This window comes from Crotalus tigris, unplaced genomic scaffold, assembly GCF_016545835.1.
Source record: "Crotalus tigris isolate CLP2741 ecotype Arizona unplaced genomic scaffold, ASM1654583v1 scf7180000018824.943158, whole genome shotgun sequence".
Lineage (NCBI taxonomy): Eukaryota > Metazoa > Chordata > Lepidosauria > Squamata > Viperidae > Crotalus > Crotalus tigris.
In genome coordinates, this window is record NW_024097214.1 from 193,440 (window position 1) to 215,818 (window position 22,379).

Sequence of the window (22,379 nt, forward strand, 5' to 3'; positions counted from 1 at the left end):
TTGAAAGAGGCCATCAGGAATAAACCCTAGGTCAATGTGATCACAATTTAGGAAGGTGTTGCCAGAAACTAGTGTTTACTTCCAGTTTCCAGCACATAGCAAACAATGGGTTCGCTTAACAACCATCACAAAAAAGGTCATAAAGTTGGGTCCAGTCACATCATAATCTAATTTATAACAGTCATGATTTAAGACAGGTGTCAAACTGCCGGCCCACAGGCCGGATGCATCATAGAGAAACCACGCCCACCCCATTGCCATCAATGGCAAAAAAGTCACGATACGTCACATGTCACATGACATTGCGAGTTTGACACCCCTCACTTAAGACCATGATTGCCAGGGTCAACTATGGTTGTAAATCGAGGACTACACATGCAACATTTTCTGTTTTATCTCAAGCAGAAAAATGCCTTAGGCTAGTCCTTCTGAGGCCAGAAAAAGCAAGCAAGGAAAGCTATTTGTTAACCTTTTATTAAACCTGAACTTTCTGCTTCTGGCAAACTATTAACAGAAGATTCCTTAAGGGACGCCAAAAGGGAAAAAAAATATTAAAAATTCCATAGGTTTTATTTTGGGTTCAGGGATTTAAACCATAGTCAGAAACAGAATGATCCAGTAGTTGTATCTTTCACAGACTGTGAAGGAAGCAATGTCTAAATAGGATAGACAAATAAGTGCTTTGCTCTGTACCCAAAGAACCACAAAAAATATCAGAAGCAGAAATACGTTTGCATGATATTTAACTTTCCAGATATTAACAGGTGCAGAATTCTCAGGCCAGAGAAGCCTAAACAGAGCTGGCTGGAGAAAACAGAAGGGCAAGAAGCAGGTTGTCAGTTTGTTGCTGTTTCTTAACTGAATTTACTATATATATTAACAGGAATCTGAAGAACACTGACAGAACAAAAGAGACTCAATAGTGAGGTATTGGAAGATTTTTCAGAAGACTAGAGAAAGGGGAGTGCTGCAACATTTATCTAAGTTTTGTTTATTTTGCTTGACTCTAACAACCCTTCTATTTAAGGTCAGCGATGGGCAGTTTTTTCCTAGTACAGCAGGCAATAGGTTGGTGTCGTGTTCGGCTGCCGGTTGTTGTGACTCAGAGATTCTGTACCATGTCTTCTCAAAGACATTGGATGTCTCCCCCTGCATCTCTACTACAGCCACTAACTGTTCCAGAAAGATTATTATTAGGACCTGGGCCTTCCAATTCTTCTCCACGGGTCTTATCTGCTAATAGCCGACAACTCATAGGACATCTACACAAAGAGTTGATTCAGGTAAGGACTGCACTTCCAACTTCTCCTAAGATCAGCAGGAATCCTCCATCAATTTCCACTCCCTGCTTTGTATCCTTGAGATACTACACTGACAGATGTTTATTTACTTAATATTAAATTGATTTGTAATCTAATAAAGCTCATATGCTCTTAATTCCACTTTATTTATAGTATTGATTAAGCCAAAAACCAAAAAACCAACTAATGGCAAATGAAAAGCTGGAGTTTTTAAAATGACATTTTTGATATTTAATTTTTCAGAGCTTTATTGAGAACACTTCCATAGGCTTTTGTTTAATTTTGATATTCTAAGTAACAGTTTATAAATCTTTAAATCGATTCAACAATTTACTGTTGATATCTTCATTCTTCCATATGTCAGTGGAAAAAAAATACCCCTTTCAGTTCTGTTGCCTGGAAAGGGTTAGTTTGTTCAAGGCAGTGCTCTCAAGGCTTAATAGCAAGATCATGCGTTGTTGATATGTTTCGTATTGATATGTCCTGAAAACCCATGTAATCCTAAATCATCAGACACCTTCTTCCATACCATAATTGCAACTTTGATTGAATTCTAACATTTGTAATTTACCCCTCATAGTGAAACAGAATTACTGTTTATTATAAAAAAGAGAACCACCAGTAGGCTATTTGATGAAAAGAAATACAGAGTGAAGAATAAGACTTAACATCTGGTTGCATCATTATACTGTACCTCAGCTTTTCTAGCCTCATTTTCTCTGGCCTCATCCTGGAACTTAGCTGCTGAATTGCCCAAGACTGGAGAAATTGATCAGCACAATTTCAGAATTCTTTCAACCTCGTTGTTCTACACTATGTCTGATCTGATCAATGATCAGAAATCTGATCAATGATCATAAAAATTACAAAAACCTGTATGAGTAAAACAAGACTTAATCATGTTTGCATCATTGCTCATATCATTTTCATGGCAGCTACATAGGAGCACAAGCTCTAACCTTAAGGGAATATTTTAGGTTTTAAAGCAGCTGAACATAAAATCTATGTGTTCTGTCAGGATATAGGTGGAAGGGGAAAAATAGAACTTTTACCAAAATTCCTAGGAAACACAGTATAATTGTTGTAAGCCATCCAGAGTTGTGTTTTAAAATGGGAGGCCATATAAATCTTAGAGAAAATAGGCTGTATTGGTTCAATTTTCCCCAGATTCACACAGCAATAGAATGGAGAAAGTTGATGAAGAATTATTAATTTCAGAGACATTTTGACCACAGTTCTGTTTCTTCTAGCTATTGGCTTTTTTCTTAAAACAAAGTATGTTTAAAACAAATAACTTTTATAACTTTTAGTTGATAGAACAATATTAGTTAGTTTCTCCTATACATGTTACTCTCAGATGTAAATACATTAAACTATCCCTGATGGGGAAAAGTTTATTACTTCTTCTTTTTCTCAGATAATGGATGATATCAAGGTGGGAATCCAGTATATATTCCAGACACAGAATCCTCTCACACTGGCTATCAGTGGCACAGGCCACTGTGCAATGGAAGCCGCCTTCTTGAATTTGGTGGAACAGGGAGACAAAGTCTTAGTAGCTGTGAATGGATTTTGGGGAGAACGAGCAACTGACATCGCAAGCAGACTTGGTATGAACTTGGGAGCCTCTTGTTATATATTTAAAAGCCAGCTTCTTTACTGCTAGATGCAAACTGACATTTCTTTCCCTTTTTCTACTGAACCATGTCATTTACTCTCACTGAAATGCCAACTGGCTGCATTTTACATTATAGCAATTTAATCTTTATAGCAATTTAATCTTAAATCCCCTTTGACTTTGAGCATACTTCTAGTCACAGCCATCCTATGAAAAACCCTTCTGTGTCTCTGATGCTACCATGATGTCAATTTATGTTTTTACAATCTCACTACACCCAACAAGTTGTTGCTGTATTTGTCCCATATAAATCATTTTGAGGGAAACATAAAAGATATGCATGAAGCTAAGCATTTCTTCGTTAAAAGGCATGATTAATTATGTTATAAATAATTTATTCATTATTTTATTAATTTGTTAAAATCATTTATTTTTTATTTTATGATTATTTTAATGGACTAGGTCAGGCATGTCAAACTGCCGGCCCATGGGCTGGGTGGGTCACACGGAAACAGTGCCCACCCCATTGCCGGCAATGGGGAAAAAGTTGTGATATGTTGCTCGACGTCACGTGATGTTGCGAGTTTGACATGCCTGGAGTAGGTAATAACTTATTCAGTAAACCATGGTTAAAACAAATCATGGCTTACTACATATGTATGAACCCAAACAATGTCAGAATAATTAATAAGAGATTTATTGTAGCACAAAAATCCATAGACTAAAACAGTTTTCCTCAGCTTTGTCTTGTAGATACACTGGGCTACATCTGCTTTATAATTGGGAAAAGCTGGGATTAAAGATTATAGGGTGGCACACATGAAGCACAAACAGCAATACTATATATAAAAAAAACAAATCGCAGAGAATTATCAAGTGTAATGAAATATAGTTTACATTACACTTGGATAAGCCATAATACTTTTCAGAAGTACAAAGAATGAGAATTTTAATAACTTCATAATACCAGTAATAGGTATATTATTACATGGTTTTCTTGTAATGTATTAAACTAATTAGGTCCTAGTTCTTCTTTTGAAATAATTTGGATTTGGCAGGGTAAGGGTCAAATTGTCCAAAAGGCCATTCTTGTAGTTGCCAGCTGCATGAACAACTTAAATGAGCCATTTAAAAAGTCCAAACCCGCATGTTGATGCAAAAGATAGGCTTGAATCATATTGTCCTTGTGGAGGTCCAGATCCATAGCCAGTGCCAGCAGCTTCAAGAAAAACGTCCATTACTTTGAACTGGATCATTTCTTCTGATGAAGATCCACAAATGTAATAATCTGAACTAGCAATGTAGCACAGGGCAAACAGTTAAATCCCTCCCCTATTCCATGCCAGCATCTTGATCAGTGATACCATTTGTTAAAATCCTTTAATGCAATTATTTTATTTTTTAATCAAGTTTTATTTTTAACAGAATTCAATAATAATCATTCAACAAAAATCTGAGTATCTTATTCACTGATACAAATTAAGTTCCTAATCCCTAAATCTTTTCTCTAACCATTGATAAAATATGTCCCAAGTTTGAAAATATTCTATTTCTTTCTTCTTTTTCTTTCAACCTTAAAGTAAGTTTGTCCATTTCCGCACAGTCTAGTATTTTTTTGATTATTTCTTCTTCTGGTGGTATTTCTTCGTTCTTCCAATATTCTTCTAATATAATTCTTGCTGCTGTTATCACATGTAGAATCAAATATGCACTTTGCTTATCAAGTTTTTCTGGCATTATACCTAGTAAAAAAAAATTGGGTTTATAGTCTATGTGTTTCTCTAACATTTTTTCTAACCAAGTGTGCATTATTGTCCAGTATCTCCTTGCTTTAACATATGTCCACCACATATAATAAATACCTGGTTTGTGTTTACATTTCCAACATTTCTGACATATTTTTAAACATTTTTGCTAATGTTGTTGGTGGCAAGTTTTCTTTATATGAAGCTGACATTGTCAATTTATAGTTTCTTTCCCACAAACTTTGCCACTTCTCTAAGTCTATATTATATCCAAAATTCTTTGCCCATACTATCATTGTTTCTTTTACTTGTTCATCTTCCATTTTGAGATTTAATAAGAAATTTACATTTTTTAAGTTAACTTTTCATCGGAAGTTAGTAATGTATGATCAAACATAGTCTGCTCTTTATAAAATCCATACTGTTTAATATCTTTGTCATATCTGACTTGCTTGTAAATGTGACCACCATGTTAAATTGAAGGTATCGATTTAATGCAATTATTTTATTATATTCATATATAAAAATAATAAAATTTAGGTTATCACTATATATCTGAAAAAGTGAGCAAACCATAAATCTATTACCTTTCAATGATATAGTAGCTGCACATGTGCTTTGCTTACAAAAAGTATTCCAATTGAGATAGATTTCTGTCTAAAATTCTGGAGAACTGCTGCTGATCAGCGTACTTAATTCTGAAACAAAATGAAATAATAGTCTATTTTTGAAAAACTACATTACTGATTCAATCCTCTAATTGTGTGATTCAGCCTTTATGTGTAAGAACTTGAATTGGGTTAAAATTCCTGATGGAATAACATTAAGATTACTGTAAGACTCTTTGCCTTTTCTTAATTTAGAAAAAAGTCCTTTTGCTTTTTTAATAATCAGTGAGACATTTTAATAATTAATTTTCCACCCCCCAACCCACGTATAATGATAGCATATGTTAGAAGGTCCCATGGAATCTAGTTGGACTTTGACAGGTCAGTGCTATGTGTTCAAGTTAATATATGACCCATAGCAAACAGTGACTCTAAAATAGTTGGTTGTGCTCTCCTACTGAGATGTGAAGTGACTATAGTCTCCTTGTTACTCAGGAATGCTAATCTAATCCAAATCCTTAATCTCAAAGGCTGAATCATACAATTAGTAGATTGAACCAGTAATACAATCTGGCTAGTCCAAATCACTGTAGCACAAGTTTGCAAGGTTTGCCGAGAAATATTTTGTGTTAATTTGTCTGAAGCTCACTGTTTAAGAAAAGGATTTTTACTTAAGAAAATCCAAACTCATTAACTTAGAATTTCTGAAGGGATATTAAGTAGACAATTTCTTTTATTTCAGTTCATAATAAAGTGAATTCCCATGAAATGAAGGGATTGTCAATACTTTATGAGATATGAAACACATATTTGTTTACTTTTTTCTGAGCGTTAATATTTTTCTGAAGTTTTAAGAGCTGCTTCTTCCTTTGCTTTTAATTCCACATTATTATTATGCTTAAGAAACATATTATTTACTCCCTATAGGAGCTGAAGTACATCAATTGGTAAAGGCTCCTGGAGAATATTTTACTTTAGAAGAAATAGAAAGGGTGAGTTGTGGGCAAGAATCAAAAGTATATTTGGATGTGCCAGGGACAACCCATAGAAATTCGTCTTCCTACTTACTAGAAACATGCTATTGACTTGTTTTTGCTTTGCATGATTTTTTTTCTCTTGATGTGCCACTTAGGGCTTGATGCAGCATGCTCCCTTTTTATTTTTTATCACACATGGAGAATCTTCCACTGGAGTAGTTCAGCCACTGGATGGCCTGGGAGATCTCTGCCACAGGTCAGTGAAGGAAAAAAAGACAACACCATTGGTTTTAGAAGTATATCTGAAGAGGGATCTGGGAAGTACTGAAAATCTATTGCATATGTTTGTCATTCAATACAAAAAGTATTTCAGCTAAATGCTTGGCTTTGACAATAAAATAAAAACAGAAATCATATTACAAATTAGACTACAGGGGAGTATAATAGTGACACATAGATTGGCTTGTAGGCTACTTCAAGGTAGCTTACATGTTAGAGAGTAAAATAGCAAAATTGTAGTAGTAAAAAAAGATGAGCCAAAGAAACAATAATACACAGAGCATACAGTGCATATATTAATGTGTGGAAAAGATAATGCAACCATACACCAAATGAGATCATGATCAGATTTTTTTATGACTAGCAATGGTGCTTTTTAAAATTCAGCTTCTAAAACTGTTGGTCATAAAAACTGTACAATGATAATTTATGTTGTTATTGAATTTCAGTGAAGTGGTCTAAGGAGGAAAGGTGGCTTGTATGGGTACATCTGACATTTAAGATGTCCTTACTGTATATATAGTGGATCCCTATGATTAATGAAGAATAACTCTGTTATTTGAGTAGCATAATAATAAAGTATCAGAAATACAGGGGTTTGGGGATCCTTGATGCTCTCTGAGGTTGGTTTTTTTCTTAAAGACATTTCATTACCAAACATCTATGTAAACAAAATGACAAATGGACAAAATTTTACTTTTACAAGATCGTCTCAAGTACATAGAAATAAGAATAGTTTTACTTTTAGCCAGTGCTTTTTTTCTAAAAAAAAAAAAAAAAAAGTGCTGGAACTCACACACGTCATACAACCCACCTTGCCTACCCTACTACAAGGTTCCATCCAAAAAAGGTGCCGGAACTCTATTCTGGGCGTTCTATGAGGAAAAAAAGCCCTGCTTTTAGCTACAAAATCTACAACAAACAGGCAGACTATGATGAGGAAAGAGAGATTCGGAGAATGCTTCATTTTTCTCCTCCGTTTATTTTTTGTTACAAAATGCAACTGTTTGTTCAATTAGAAGTATACTTCTCAAAGTTGCTCAATTGTATAGAGGAAGAATATGGAAGTCTTGTACCTTTTCTATGAGTAATAAAATAATCCTGAGAAAGTAATTTTCAGTTAACCCCTCCCTCCAGCCAACATTGCTCATGAGACAAGAGTTAACAGCTTTCCAATATTTAACTACAAAGCACATCCAAAGAAAATCTGTTAAACATATAATTTAAATTCTACCAATCTTTATTAAAAGTCCGTGATAGTTACTTGTAAATCACCAATATGGCTCCTACAGCATCGCCAGCTGGCTACTATCAATCCAAATATTTAAAAATTAATGTTTTAATTTTTTTCAATTAAAATGGCTGAAATTCTACCAGAAATGAGTTTTAAAACTTTCATTTTTAAAAACATTGAAAACAATTCATTTTTTAAAACTGAAACCTGCAACATCATGTAAAATCATATGATATTGATCGCTTTGTAGGAAAATAGTTGATCCCTGATACATTCTTTCATTGTTTTAGATATAATTGCTTGCTACTGGTAGATGCTGTGGCATCATTAGGTGGCAGTCCAATACTTATGGACCAGCAAGGTGAGCAAGATACAGCAATCTGTCCTTGTAGCATGAACATTTGTTTCTATTCTATAGCATTAATTTCTGGATTTTTTTCCAATGTAGAACTGAGTTTTACTTCAAAATTATTTGACCAACCCTTTTTAATTAAATTTCATACTAGAAGATAAGTGTGAATTTGCTCAGAATATACTTTGGGCATGAACTCTTTTAATTGCAGAGTAACAGTAGCAGAAAAAAATTAAAAAGAAATATTACAGGAGACAATTCTACTTTAAATTATAGCCATGGTATATGAAAAATCCCTGAAGATCCCTAAACTGTTTCCAAAGCTCTTCCATTTCCTAACCAGTCCTCTGCTCCTAATTGGGAAGCCACTGCCTAATAAGGCAAATAACCCCATTTCATGAGAAAGATGCCCACTTCATGAGGAAGTCCCACTGTTGCCATGTGGTCCATAAGGCACTTTCCTGCAGCCACTGATATGTAGTTATTAAAAGTATTGGACTAAAACAAGGAAGATCCAGAGACAAGTCTACCGTTAGCTTCTGCCCAGTCAATCCCTCTCCTACCAGTGGTGGGATTCAAATATGTGAACAACCAGTTCTCTGTGTGGATGCCGCTTCTGGAAGTCCATACTGGGCCTGGGCAACAAAAAATTAGCTGCCGGTTCTGCTGAAGTGGTGCGAACTGGCTGAATCCCACCACTGCCTCCTACCAATTTGCTTCAAAGGGATCAAATGAAGAGGTATCCCCCTATAAGCCCCCTTGAACTCTTAGGCAGGATATAAATCTAAGAAAAATGTTGCCCTTGTACCAAAATACAGATTTGCCTTGCAGAGAGTGATAAGTAAATCTAAAATTAATTAAATCTGAAGCTAATGTTTAGGTAATCCAAAGAGATTCATTCACTGGGAATGAAGGAAACAGATGGTTAAAAATCATGCTAGTTGATTCATAGAAATGGCAACTGACAATACTACAGGGTTATCAGGTTGATGAAAACATAATTACATGAACCAATAAGTGCCCCTCCTAAAGAGTCTAGAGGATTATATTCTTTTTTAAATTGCTCCTAGACCTTGGCATTTGTGGGAAAGATGTTGATAGCTAAACCAGTTTGTGCAGTAATGCATGCCACATAATACTGTATATAAAATGAACACTGCATTCCAACAAATCAACTTCACATTGAATTCTAAAATTAGCTAGTCTCACAAAATGCTGGTAGAGGCAGAAGAAAGTAGAAAGCAAAAACCCAAGGGTTTTTTTATGGTAAATTTATTTCCTGCATTAATAACAGTGATTCAAATGAAGAAGCTCCTAACAAATTTTCTTATTAAATGCACAGGTATTGACATTCTGTATTCTGGCTCCCAGAAAGTTTTAAGTGCACCACCTGGTGCTTCTCCCATTTCTTTCAGCAACAGAGCCAGGTAAGGAGATTTGCCTATGAAACATATGATTTTCAAGTAGTCTATCTTTCTTGGACAAGACATACGTTGAGTAAGAGAAATAAGAACATATTTATTTCATTATATCCACTGAGCACAAAGATATATTAGAAACACAATTGCCAGAACTGAATATATCTGGAAGGCAGCACCATGTAGATAGCTAGAGAAAACTTCCTCAGAGCTTTATATAAAAATAAAAGATAATCAGCAGCTTCCACAGCTGTATGTCCAACCTATTCTACAGGCATGATGCTACAACAGAGAATCTTATTGCAACATGGTGACACAGAACCTATTGTGAAAAAAGAGCTAGTTTGGGGTAATGGCTTAAGACAGCGGCCCCCAACCTTTGGGGCCTGATGGCCTGGCTGGGGGAAAGAGGGTAACTGGGCTGGCACACGCATGCAGTCCTTACGCAAGGAGCAGGCCAGCACACACACGCAAATGCCCGCTGGCCTGCCCCCCCACAAGTTGAGTTGTTCATGTGTGCACGTGCATTCCAGCCAGCCACTTACGTGGCCCAATTCCAAATAGGCCATGGCCCAATAGTGGGCTGCAACCGGCGGTTGGGGATCCCTGGTTTAAGGCATCAGGGTAGAAACCAGGAGACCTTGAGTTCACAGCTGCAGGAAGGCAGCAATGGCAAATCCATTGGTCTTAGTATCTAAATCTCAGAGTCCAAACATCATGCCTTTTTGTAAACCTTAAGCAAGCATTTTACCAATTAATAAAGCACCTCAGTACACAAAACAGTGTATCTGAAAATCTCAGGAGGTATAGTAGGAACATTCTATTTGATTGCATAGATTCTGTTTCCAAGACTGTCACACATTTTAGCAGTTGCAGGCAGGTTTACAATTTTTGACTTTAACCTGCAGGGTTGTTTCCACTGAGTAATAATACTATGCTTCAAACCATCCTTGGAAAATGTATTGTCCAAGCTCAGAATGCATACAAGTACACACATAACATAGATGCAGAGCAAGGTATATTCATTTTAAAATATTCATACAGCTTTTGCTTCCTGAATTAGCAGCAGTACCAAGGACCTACCCAAGAATTTATTTGTATCCCACCTTTCTTATTTTTACAAATACATCCAACACACCTTTCTCCTTCTATTTTCCCCACAACAATCCTGGGAGGAGGGTTGGGCTGAGAAACACAGCTACAGTCCCAAAGTCACCCAGCTGGCTTTCATGACTAAGGCAGGACTTGAACTCATAACTTCCTTGGTTTCTAGCCTGGTGATTTAAACACTAGACCAAACTGGCTCTCCTGCATGATATGAATGTTAAGAACTGGAATATACTGTGTTATGGTAAATTGCTGGCAGTGGTACAATTACTGCATTTTCTCAGGAAACGTTCTGGTCCAAATGTTACAACCTTCTCCCCCACCGCCCCTCCCTTGTTTGACATGCAACTTTCAGACACATATTAAGTGCTGAACATAGCAAGAGCATTTACTAAAAACTCCCTTTTTACAATCCGGTAATCCCTTAATTCAGTGTACAGTAGGGGTGTAAGGACCCACCCCACTTTGCATCTTAAGAAGACAGAACTCTTGGAATAGTTCTTCCAATAGGCATCCTTTATTAAGAGAAAATGGTTGCAGGCGTTCTAGACAGGACTTGGGGTCCAAGCTCTCCCATTCAAGGTTTTAAGGGGTTCCCCAGAAGCCCCACCCAATCACTCCCTTCTTCCAGCGACAGTCTCAGGCATTACACTCCCACCCCCTTTTCCTTACTGCCGGCTGGATGGAGACTTCAGAGAGGAGTACATGAAAGGTAATAGCCCTATTGTTATGGTTAGTCCTTTTGGTGATATCCACATCCAGTCCCTTTGAAGTGTACTGAAGGAAGTGAGGGCCATAAAGCCCCTTTGTTCACCCCCTTCCCTTCATCGTATGACAGAATCCAGAGAAGGCAGAAATGGGGTTTTCTATAGTTGATAACTAGAGATGAAATATAACTGGATTCTGACAAGGGGCAACTGGATGAAGCTGAGCATTTACTGGCCGATACCTTTCCTGACCCCATGGGGTGATCACAGATGATTTTTTTTCTTTGTGCCCTAGATGAGAAACATATGCTGCTATCTAGGATTGAACGCTCAACCTTCCAAGTGGAAGGCGAGCATCTTCACCACTAGGCCACCATGGTGCTCAGTACAGACCATATACTACGAACCATTTAAAAATAAATGATAGACAATGGCTCCACTTTGAGGGTGAATTTCCTGAAGTACTAATCAAAAATTTTCATCTTGCCAGAAAGAAGATTCATACTAGGAAAACAAAACCAATTTCCTTTTACCTGGATGTGGAAGAGCTATCTACATACTGGGGCTGCGATGGTAATCCAAGAAAGTAAGCATTTATATAGCTCTTCTACTTTGCTCTTGAGAAAATGGCTTTCTTGTTTCCTGGAACTGGTCTGGGAACTAATCTGTTATGTTGCCAAATGAGAAAATGTTAAATAATACCAGCCTTTTGATTACAGGTAGTCCTTGACTTACAACACTTTGTTTAGTGATTGTTCAAAGTTCAACGGCACTGAAAAAAGTGACTTATGACCATTTTTCACAGGACCTTTGCAGAGTTCTCATGATCATATGATCAAAATTCAGATACTTGGCAACTGGTTTATATTTATGATTATGTCCCAAGCTCATGTGATCACCTTTTGCGATCTTCTGACAAGCAAAGTCAATGGGAAGCCAGATTCATTTAACAACCAGGTTACTAACTTATCAGCTACAGTGATTCACTTAACAACTGATGCAAGAAAGACTGTAAAATGGGGTAAAACACATTTAACAAATACCTTGCTTAACAACAGAAATTTTGGGTTCAACTGTGGTCGTAAATCAAGGACTACCTGTCTATCTGTGAGAATGCAGGAAATGATTTTATAGAGCTAAATAATCAAAAGCTTTGATCTCTCAGTCCTGCCTTTCTTCACATTTTCAAAGCAGTCTCCCTTGTTTTGCCTTGAAAATGTGCAAGTTGCATGACTCAGCTTCAAATTTTTAATTCTTAAATTATGATTCTTGGAGTCTTCCTTTGGCTATGAAAGCTCTTTAGATGAATTTTAGTTAAACAATCCAACCTACCTCAGAGGCCAATTGCTGTGGGAAAAGTGGAAGGAAGAGTGTTATGTGCATAATCTCAAGATTTTGAAGGAGAGGCAGAATATAAATCAAATGAAAAAAATCACCAACAAAAAAAGAAATATCCGTTTAACTGTGACTTTATATATTTAATTGACTTAAAATTGTTCTACTTTCATTCCTAGTCTTGTTTTAAAATTAAAACCGGCAACATAAAAGATTATAGCTGGAATCTCTTCATTTGTTTCTGTATAAGCTGCTAGATGTATTATATGCCGTTTTTACAGGTATCATCATACTGCACCTATCAGTACATTCTTCTGCTTGCGAGAAGCTTTGGCAATTTTTGCAGAAAAGGTCAGTTGCTGCAGGCACTCTATAATATTGAAAATAGCATTTTTTAAAAAAGAAAATATTACTATTTTATACACACACACATTGGTGTATACATCTGTAACATACTTAATCCTACTTAAGCGGGCAGTTCAAGCTGGTGGTCATTCCCTAGGGTTTGGTCATCTCCTTTATATTATTTAATATCTATATGAAACTGCTGGGATAGGTTATCAATTGGTTCAGGATGAAGTATCATAAATATGCAGATACCAGTTCACATCACCACCCTGGGTTGAACTGTAGTGACTCTAGAAATCTTGAACTGGCACCCAGAGGCTATATATCTGATTGTGGCAAAATAAAGTCCTTGCAGTGCAGCACTGAGTTATATTAGGCAAAGTGTTGCCAAAATAGAATCTATCTCTTTTGTGAACATTTAGGGTCAGTTAAGGTTCATCCGGGCAGGGGTGGAAATGCTGCAAATGTTTGGAAGCTGTTATTTCTGCCAAGTTTTTACTAAGTACTTACTGAATGGCTACTTTGAGTCTGTAAACAATGGTACATGAATATTATGTATTCAAATTTATGGAAAGATGTTGTGCTTCACTTTGTACCATAGAAGCTGTATTACCTATAGTTCACTTATAGAATTTGACCAGAGGTGCTTGCATTTTTTCCATGCAAATGTCTTAGCAAGGCTACTGTTCCCCAGTCACAACATGTGGTCATGAAACAAAATGGATTATCTTTGAATTCTGGTAGCACAGGCTGCATAAAGAATTTCTTCAATCAATACTGGATGAAATAAATTCAGATTGTTATCAGTAATACAGTTAAAACTTAAATATTCTGGACATAGGCAAAAGAATGAATCATGAAGACAAATTCCTAAGGCTGGAGAAAAATTTAAGACAGTTAAATAAGAGCCAATAGAAGACAAAGTGGCTAAAACTATCTATGATCGCTTATAACGTAAGAACTCAGGAACAAATTGCTGGAGACAGTCCAGGCAAAATTATGTCCATCACATCCTTAAGATTGGAAACTTAACTGAACAACAAAATGCATAACATATATTTTTAGATTTTTTAAAACTTTTTTTGTATATAGGAAAATAAATATTTTCATTTTCTACACAGGGACTAGAGACGTCCTGGAAGCTTCATAAAGAAAACAGCCTCTATCTCTGTGCAGGACTGCAGAAGTTAGGTCTCAAACCCTTTGTGAAAGAACCAGTAAGAATGAAATTAATCACAAATGTAGAATACGGATCAAACTAATTACTCATTATGAAGTTTTATATGGAGAAGATTGTTTAGGGTAAATTTAGATAACTGAGCAAAGTAGGTAATAAATTGATTGCTACAAAGACAAAATCAAAAATGGGAATCAGAATTAAATCCTTGCCTCAAATACTATTTCTACCCGTACTTGTTCACATAGCAGACTAGAAAAAAACCCTACTTTTTTCCAGACTTTAAGCCAGAGGAAAGAGATCATACTGGAGATATGGATACTTATTCCACTTTCATATCTTGAAAATAATTTTTTGTAAGGTGGCAAAACCTGATCCAAAAGTGTATAAACATATGCACGCTATTTTTTGAATTTACCCATTCTTTAATATAGAATTGGTTACTTTTGCTAAGAGGCTTCTCAAAAGTGAGTGTGGGAGACAGATATAAAGCCAGAACTAAAGAATAAATTTCCTTTTAATACTATTGCTACAATATCCTTCAAATTCTGGAAATAAAGTATTATTCAAATACCCAAACCACCTGAATGGCTGTTTTGCTTTCTTTCTTTTCTAAGGATGCAAGACTTCCAACAGTCAACACTATTTTTGTGCCCGAGGGATATGACTGGAAGGAAATAACTGAATATATTATGAAAAATCATGCGATTGAGGTGTCTGGAGGCCTGGGTCCTTTAGCAGGCAAGGTAAATAAATACAGGGTCACGGAGAGAAAATAGTGAATCAGATGTGGTTGCCTGGTTCCTGAAGAATAATACTTTATAAAGGTTGCATTAAACAAATCGAACTATTAATTACAAATTATATAGCCCAAAGTTTTAACATTAATGGTATGGCAAAGGCTGTAAGTTCATCTTGTCTATGAAAAACCGGCATGTTCTTTAGAATATAGCAATCTTTCTGATGTTGATATTTTCTCTATAAACAATGAAGACGCTTAAAGCATATTACCTCAAACCATTTCTGTGATTTAAGAGTCTCAAAGATTATCAAAAAATTAAAGTATCTAATAATCTGTAGCCTGTATGAAACAGCATGTTAGTACCTGAATTTATTACGAGAGAAATTATTATACATATATAATAAAAATTATAAATATGATTCTAGTGTACAGGTAAAATTAAGGGAAGAGGTGGCTGGAGTTTTCCAGACAGTCACAAAACACTTACTTAAATGTTTTTTTATCATCAGGTTCTTCGCATTGGACTGATGGGCTATAACTCCACTAAACCCAACGTTGACAGAGTCCTCCAAGCCATGGGAGAGGCCCTCCAGCACTGTCTCAAGAACAAACTCTGAGTTCCTTCTTTTCACTTTCTCATTCTTCAATCTGCTTTGTGTAGAAGCAGCCAACCAACTGTTCTCTTCTACAGTTCATTTGTCAAGAGAGCAGAGTTAATGAACCAAGGTACTGGAAAAGCTTTCTGCACAAGTTTCTTAATTGCATAATTCAAAAATACATATGTAGCTACAGGTTACATTTTACACAAGGATAAAATCTGTTTTCATTTCAATTAATTTTTACTCACTAATGTAATCAAATTATATTCAAATTACTAAATGGGATTTGGCTTATTGTCATTCCTTTTGCATCTCTGCACTGAATGTATAGTCTTGTGCAAAGTGGCTAATGTTTATATCATAGACACTTTGAATAGCATGCAGGTGTATCTATACCAATTTTTATTTTTCCTATTATAGCTTCCTGTTTTTGATTGTGATACTGACTCTTCTAAACTTGAGTAAATTATTATTGGAAATTGTTGTACATGCAATACTGAGATACACCTCTTTCAGCTATAAGTTATAAGTATGGAAAGCCACCATTGTGACCGAATGAGTGACACCAATGGAGTTAACTTGGAAAGATAACTTGGAAATCATCTGCCCAGCAAGACACTCTTGTTATTCAGAAAGCAGACTAAGTTTGAATCACTCAGTGGTTCATTCCCCATACCACCTCCTGCTTCTAGAAATTTTGCAATGATAGAACAGTTTCTAAACAACTATATGGCATTTGTCATAATATTTAAAAAAAATATTTTAAACAGTATCTGAATATTCAAAAGTAAAAAGAACCTGGGAATAAGAATTATGATAAATATCATCCAGCAAACTTACTACATTAGATAACATTCCATATAAGTTACAACAAAATGCTGTCAAAGAAAGAATGTTTTTCATTTATTAAATATATAGTTTTATTACTCTCCAGTACCAACTTAAACATTTTCATTCTTTAAAAAGTCCCAAAAACTTTGAAAGAATAGAAGAGCATAGTTTCCCTTGAAATCCTGGTGATTACATGTTCTTACTGAAATTGAAATTTTATTTATAACCAGTGACCAGCAAATTAACTACAATTAAAACAATCTGTACATAGAAGCATGTTCAAAGTACAGTAAGAGCGATAAAATCACCAAATGGATGTGCCAGTTAAAATTTGCAAAGAGAGAGAGAGAGAGAGAGAGAGAGAGAGAGAGAGAGAGAGAGAGAGAGAGAGACTAAGCAAAATGAAATAAAGACAAGTATAAAGACTTCTTAGTGACAGCATTACAAGATTTGAGCTTTGTTATGGCAATAATTGCTGATAAAAACATGGCATTCTGTTCATAATCTCAGGCTTCTGGTCTGGGAACAGAAAATATGCCATGTTCCTTCATGGAAAACATGATCTCTACTAAAGGATAGTACAGACACAATAGCATGTAAGTTGCATAGAAGGGACAGTGAAGAAATATATACAACCTCATTCTGATCACAGGGCCAATTTCTCTCAATGAATGAAATTTTATGAAATCTGAGATCCTATATTGCCCTGAAGTGAGCCAAGGAAAACGCTCTGTAGTGTGCCGAATAGGCTAAATTGAACAGGGTGTTCACAGGTCTAAAAGGTTTCCAAGGAGGAACTCACTCCTGTAGACTGTAGCGCTCAAGTCTGTCTGGTATGTGATGCTGAAGAATCTTTGATGAATCTTGGCCTTTACTTTCTCTAGGTGTAGAAATAGCAAAAAGCAGATACAAAGTTGCAGTAACACTGGTGAGCTAAGATACTTACCATCCATCTTGATGCACAGTCTTCAAGGAGAATTCATGGGGCTAATGGGTCGTGGGAAAAAAGTTTGTAGTCATATTGTTGTTGGGTTTTTTTTGCAACAGTTTGTCATACTGCCATACTTTCTTCTGGGATATTCTTTTCAAATTCTCATCCTAGAATTTTATGCATGGTTTCCAAAATGCATAGTATATTTTTAAGGCTAACCAAGGCTGATTAGTGTTGCTACACTAATAACATCTCTACTGCAGTCAAGAAAATCAAATTGACAAACAAAATAGTCAAAAATCAACTTCAATCTGAACTCTCACCTTACTTTAAATATGCATTTATTAGGGCTAAAGAGTGGCAGTACTTTTTAGGGTGTTATCGATAAGATAAACATATCAATTCCTATGGTACCTATACTTTCCTTTATTTACTGTAACAGTTCTTATATTTTCTGACATGCACCAGAAAATAACTCCACATGCCACAAACAATAACAGCTTGGTTGTACTATCTTGAATTCTTCAAAAAAAAAAAAAATGTGCAAAATGGTGTAGACATGTTCTGTGTACCTATCTTGGGAGTGATTTGTGCTCACATTGAAACATGTGTGTTTGGGCCAGAATGTAACAAGACTGTTTTTATTCCGCTGAAACACAACTGTTCAAAGCAGTATTTGGAAGAGAAGAATGTGAAAAAAAGCAAGAACATTAGCCATGGCTGAGGGAGGCAGGGAAGGGAAGTAATGGGAAGTTTTGGGAGGTAAAAGCTGGTGGGCTATGTCATGCTAGGAACACCTGAGAAGAGAGAAGGCAATTGTTATATCCATCAGTATTGTCCTACTTGCTCGGGTTTCCTGCTAATTTTGATTCAGCTGAAATCTGGGACAAAAATGATTTAAAAAATTATGTAGAATGTAGAACACACACTGAGAATAGAGTATATATTAAACAGCACAAAACAATATAGAAATAAAAGAAAATACAAAAATTTAATTGACTACTGTTGAAAATATCAAGACGACTTTAATTTAATTCAAGTTAGGTTCTATTCTCTTTGCAAAATATTTCAAAGGGAAGTTAACTTGATCATACATAAATGTAGCCAAAGACAGTATTCCTGAAATGTCTTGAATCCCAAGGAAGAGGAAATAGAGATGGACTGAAGTGTCTTTTCTTTTTGTTTCTTTATCCTCCTTAGGAAATTAAATGCTGGTTTCGTTAAGAGCAAATCAACAGTTTTACATTCTTAAGACTGATGTCCCCTTTCCCACCATAGTCAAAAGGCTGAACATCTGTAATATTTTCCCACTTAACAGGAATTTAAAAACCTAATTATGAGCAATATATGGCAATTTTCAACTTATTTTACAAGAATGTAATTTAATATTATTGTCCCAGAAAGACACAATCTTATGCATCATTATATGGCTATGTATGACTGTTAAATTATTCAGAATTAGCCAGCAGCAAGTATACCAGCATCTGAACTGATTAAGAAAGGCACTGCTGCATTGGATTAATATTCCTAGACTCCATCATATTTGTTCTAAACTAAATTAATCAAGAAAACCATATACAAAGCAAAATAACTCAATCACTGTTTAGCCTCAATTATAAATGGCATTCTGATGTTGCCTTTGGCCTCTTCCATTTCCAAGTCTTAACTTCATAGCTTTTAAATTTTAAATTCTTGCAATTTGTCTTATTTTCAATTAAATAGACTAGAATATTTTGGGCTCATATCCAGCTTCTTCAAAATAAATCATTTATCTAACTGCTTTCTAAAGCATTTGGGATACGGCTTATTCATGTAAGTACAATATCACAAAGAAGACACAAACAACAGGAAAGGGATTACTGAAGTAAGAGTTAAGGATAGAAAAGATGAAGTGTAGAAAACAGAACAGAAAGAGTACGGTGAACTTTACTACGTTAAACAAAAGCTGGTGCAGAATAAAGAAGAACATTTACCCTATGTATATTAAATTTTTAAATCAACCCTGAAAATAAGAGGCAAATGCTCAGAAACTTAAATTCATTCAACACTGAGCCACTCTCAACAAAAGAATTAAGAGAAAACATTTTAAAAAGTTATTATTCTTATTTTGACAAGTCATAAGGCGGGCTTGGTACAAGTTCATTTATCATATTTTTTAAAAGAGATTAGATTAGAAAATGAACCTTATTTTAGTTAGAACATTCAGCTTCCTAAAAGGACGTAGCTGAATGTGCATAGATCCATGCCTACAATATAACCTTTGAATGAAGACTTAAATATATATATATAAATAGGGCCAAGCAATTTTAAATAATATTATCTGATAAAAGGACATTTGTTTTTTTTATTTACAGTGTTTGTACATATTTATAGCAACATCAAAAATATTCACAATGCAAAGTGCAAAATGTCACTTTGTTATCACTTACCATCTTAATATTTCATCCATTCACCTTGCCCACCCCCATTATCCAGATTGTCTTAGCATAGTTTATATCTTCCTTCCATATACATAGCCATTCTAAAAGCAATCTTCAAATGTATAGCTGAAAATTTGCATTTCCCAGCTATATTCAACACAGGTTTAAGCATATCTATATTTCAAAATCAAAGGATATGCATATGTGTAAATGGAGTCATTCCACAGAATTGGAAGTGCCTGTGTAATAATAATAATTCAGAGTGCAAAAGCAGTGGTCAAGATAAAGAAGCACTCCCTAGCCTTTCTCACAGGGAATGGATTCAGATAATGCTGTCAAGAAAGTGATTTTTCTCAGTATTATTAAGGCTACAACCAATTGATGACTTGTGGCTTTACTTCTAAAATATTAACTAGCAGGAGAGCGCATTATGCATACCTGCAGAAGTCCGAACCCAATAAGCTTGTAGCAATAACAGTGAGAAATAATTTCACCTATTACATTCCCTGAATTGCTATGACTTGCCTTTCAGAGTAAAAGAAAACATGAAAACCATATATAAAAACTCTAGCTTTATTTTTGCAGTCTCCCTCCAGCTTATTAACAGTTCCAGCCGAGGCACAAGCTCTAAAAGTTGCTTTGATATAATGCAAAGTGTCTAGGCAGCAGAATATTTATTAACTATAAATAAATGTTTGGTATGACTGAAACTGGTGACTGAGACACTCAATTTATGACTGGCGCTCTTGTCCCTTGACACCAATACCTGTGGGCTTAAGACCACAGGAAACTTACTTGGTAAACAACAAGGTATGAGGCAGAGATTACAAAATGATATAAAAAAACTCATTTTAACATTGTTCTTCTCTGCTGCAGGAATAACCTATTCCTCTACCATGTATATGTGATAAAAATGTATTTTTAAAATATTTAAAGTCTGATTTACATCCAGATTTTTTATGGGGATGCCTACAATTTTTCTAAGAGCGTACTTCCAATCAGCAGTCAATTCTTTTACTTAAATCAATTCACTCTTACGATTTCACGTTATGTAAAAGTAACACAGTTTTATAATAAATATAAGTTTCCAAAGCAGCATTGTATCTGCATGGGGAAGTCTAGTTTTGTTGCTGGAAAATTCCAATAGGTATAATTTCCACAATTCCAATTTTGGTATCATTTATGTGTACTGAAAAATATTCCATTTGGGGATCTTGGAATTCTGCTTTCTTTAATCCAAGGAGTTGTCACTAGTAACAAGTGGCAGTAAGAGGCAAGCATAAATCACATTGCATCTGTTACCTGTCATATACGTATCTTTTTGTTTCAAAAGAGGAAATACAGGTACATTAAGCTGAGGTTTAACAAATGCATATATTTTACTTAAAAACATTCATCTGATCAAAATAAACTTCATGGGACAAAACTGTTATTAAATAACATTTCAATTCAAATTGTATATAATTTTTTAAAGTTTTTATACAGCAAACAATGGTTCACCCTTGAAAATCTGTAGAAAAAAATCACACACACATACACACACGGAGGGGGGAAAAAAGAAAAAGAAAAAGCTCTGAGGTATCACACCCACCCAGACACAGCCTTACATCAGCTGTGGTATAAGCAGAATATTGTAGGCCCAAAGAAAAAAGACTACTGATTGTTTGAGTAGAATTCAGGTAGTTCAGACAAAAATATCCCAGAACAGATATCTGAATAGAGGAACTACCTCAATAAAGTCCTCAAGTGCATTGGAGACCTGATCACTTAAACTGCTCCTGCCAAGCAGCTCCCTGCACCTGAGACAAATGCAGCCCAAGGTGCCTTGTGCAAAAGGTAAGGAAATTAGGTGCAGCTATTTCCCATTATTCCTTACTATATAGCTTTGAAAATTATATGAAAGTTCAACTTCTCTTTCATCACGCAAGGTACTGCTGGAGTGCTGTTTTCGCCCTGCAATGAAAAGCATTTTTTTAATTTTAGAGGATATACATAAATGGGGATTTTAGAAATGCTACCATGCAAGGAATAAACTATAGCACATTGAAAACTGGATACATGAAGTTCAGTAACTGAACATCGCAAAACAAATCTGCTTGTAATTTTACTACAAGGTTCTTTGTACTTAGAATCAGCCTATTCCTTTTCTATTTATAATTTCTCAAGCAGCTTTCACATAAGAGTGCATACATTTTACAACTCTGAGAACCCTAAAAAAGGTATCTATCTTGGATTGAACCTGACTGAAATGAGCAGCATGTGAAAATACAAAGATATTTCAGTCAGATATAATAATTGGGGAGGGAAGATATTAAATGAGATATCTCCACATATGTAAACTTTTGCTTGCCCTTTAGGTGAAATACTGCCATGCTCTCTACATGGGGCTGACTTGAATTTAAAATGCACTTATGCAGTCAGTAATAAACACCCCTCAATATACACACATTACAAATCTCCTCCATGAGCTGCGTTTGCTATCAATATGTTTCTGGATACAATTCAAAATGCTGCTATAAAGCCATTCGTGCCATGGGGCATTTATTAAGATATTTGCAGAAGTGCCTTTCTCCAATCATACCATCAATCTGGCAGAAAAGACATTGTATGAGGCCCTTCAATTAAGATGTGCCATCTTGTGGGACCCAAA

At 35.4% G+C, this 22,379-nt stretch overlaps 2 protein-coding genes across 6 annotated transcripts in view; one reads left to right on the forward strand and one right to left on the reverse strand.

Moving 5' to 3' along the window:
- Window positions 1-556: 556 nt before the first annotated feature.
- On the forward strand, window positions 557-20,574 carry AGXT (alanine--glyoxylate and serine--pyruvate aminotransferase). Its single transcript, XM_039356417.1, has 11 exons — window positions 557-1,283; window positions 2,719-2,911; window positions 6,200-6,264; window positions 6,405-6,505; window positions 8,053-8,123; window positions 9,457-9,541; window positions 11,837-11,932; window positions 12,963-13,032; window positions 14,151-14,246; window positions 14,824-14,952; window positions 15,458-20,574. The coding sequence occupies exons 1-11, from the start codon at window positions 1,035-1,037 to the stop codon at window positions 15,563-15,565; spliced, it is 1,263 nt and encodes a 420-aa protein (XP_039212351.1). The 5' UTR covers window positions 557-1,034; the 3' UTR covers window positions 15,566-20,574.
- ARMC8 (armadillo repeat containing 8) overlaps window positions 19,640-22,379 on the reverse strand; it is a 78,637-nt gene continuing 75,897 nt past the window's right edge. For all 5 annotated transcript variants that reach the window (XM_039356413.1, XM_039356414.1, XM_039356411.1 and 2 more), the window contains one exon: window positions 19,640-21,682. In XM_039356413.1, coding sequence (XP_039212347.1) covers window positions 21,649-21,682 — 34 coding nt within the window. In that variant the 3' untranslated portion in view covers window positions 19,640-21,648. The remainder of the gene's footprint in view (window positions 21,683-22,379) is intronic.

What these genes read in the sequence shown, in the direction of transcription:
- AGXT (XM_039356417.1), top strand. Translation starts at nt 1,035, where the DNA reads ATGGGCAGTTTTTTCCTAGTACAGCAGGCAATAGGTTGGTGTCGTGTT. An exon ending in TGACATCGCAAGCAGACTTG is followed by an intron (nt 2,912 to 6,199) that starts GTATGAACTTGG and finishes TACTCCCTATAG; the next exon opens with GAGCTGAAGTACATCAATTG. An exon ending in TGGGTCCTTTAGCAGGCAAG is followed by an intron (nt 14,953 to 15,457) that starts GTAAATAAATAC and finishes TTTTATCATCAG; the next exon opens with GTTCTTCGCATTGGACTGAT.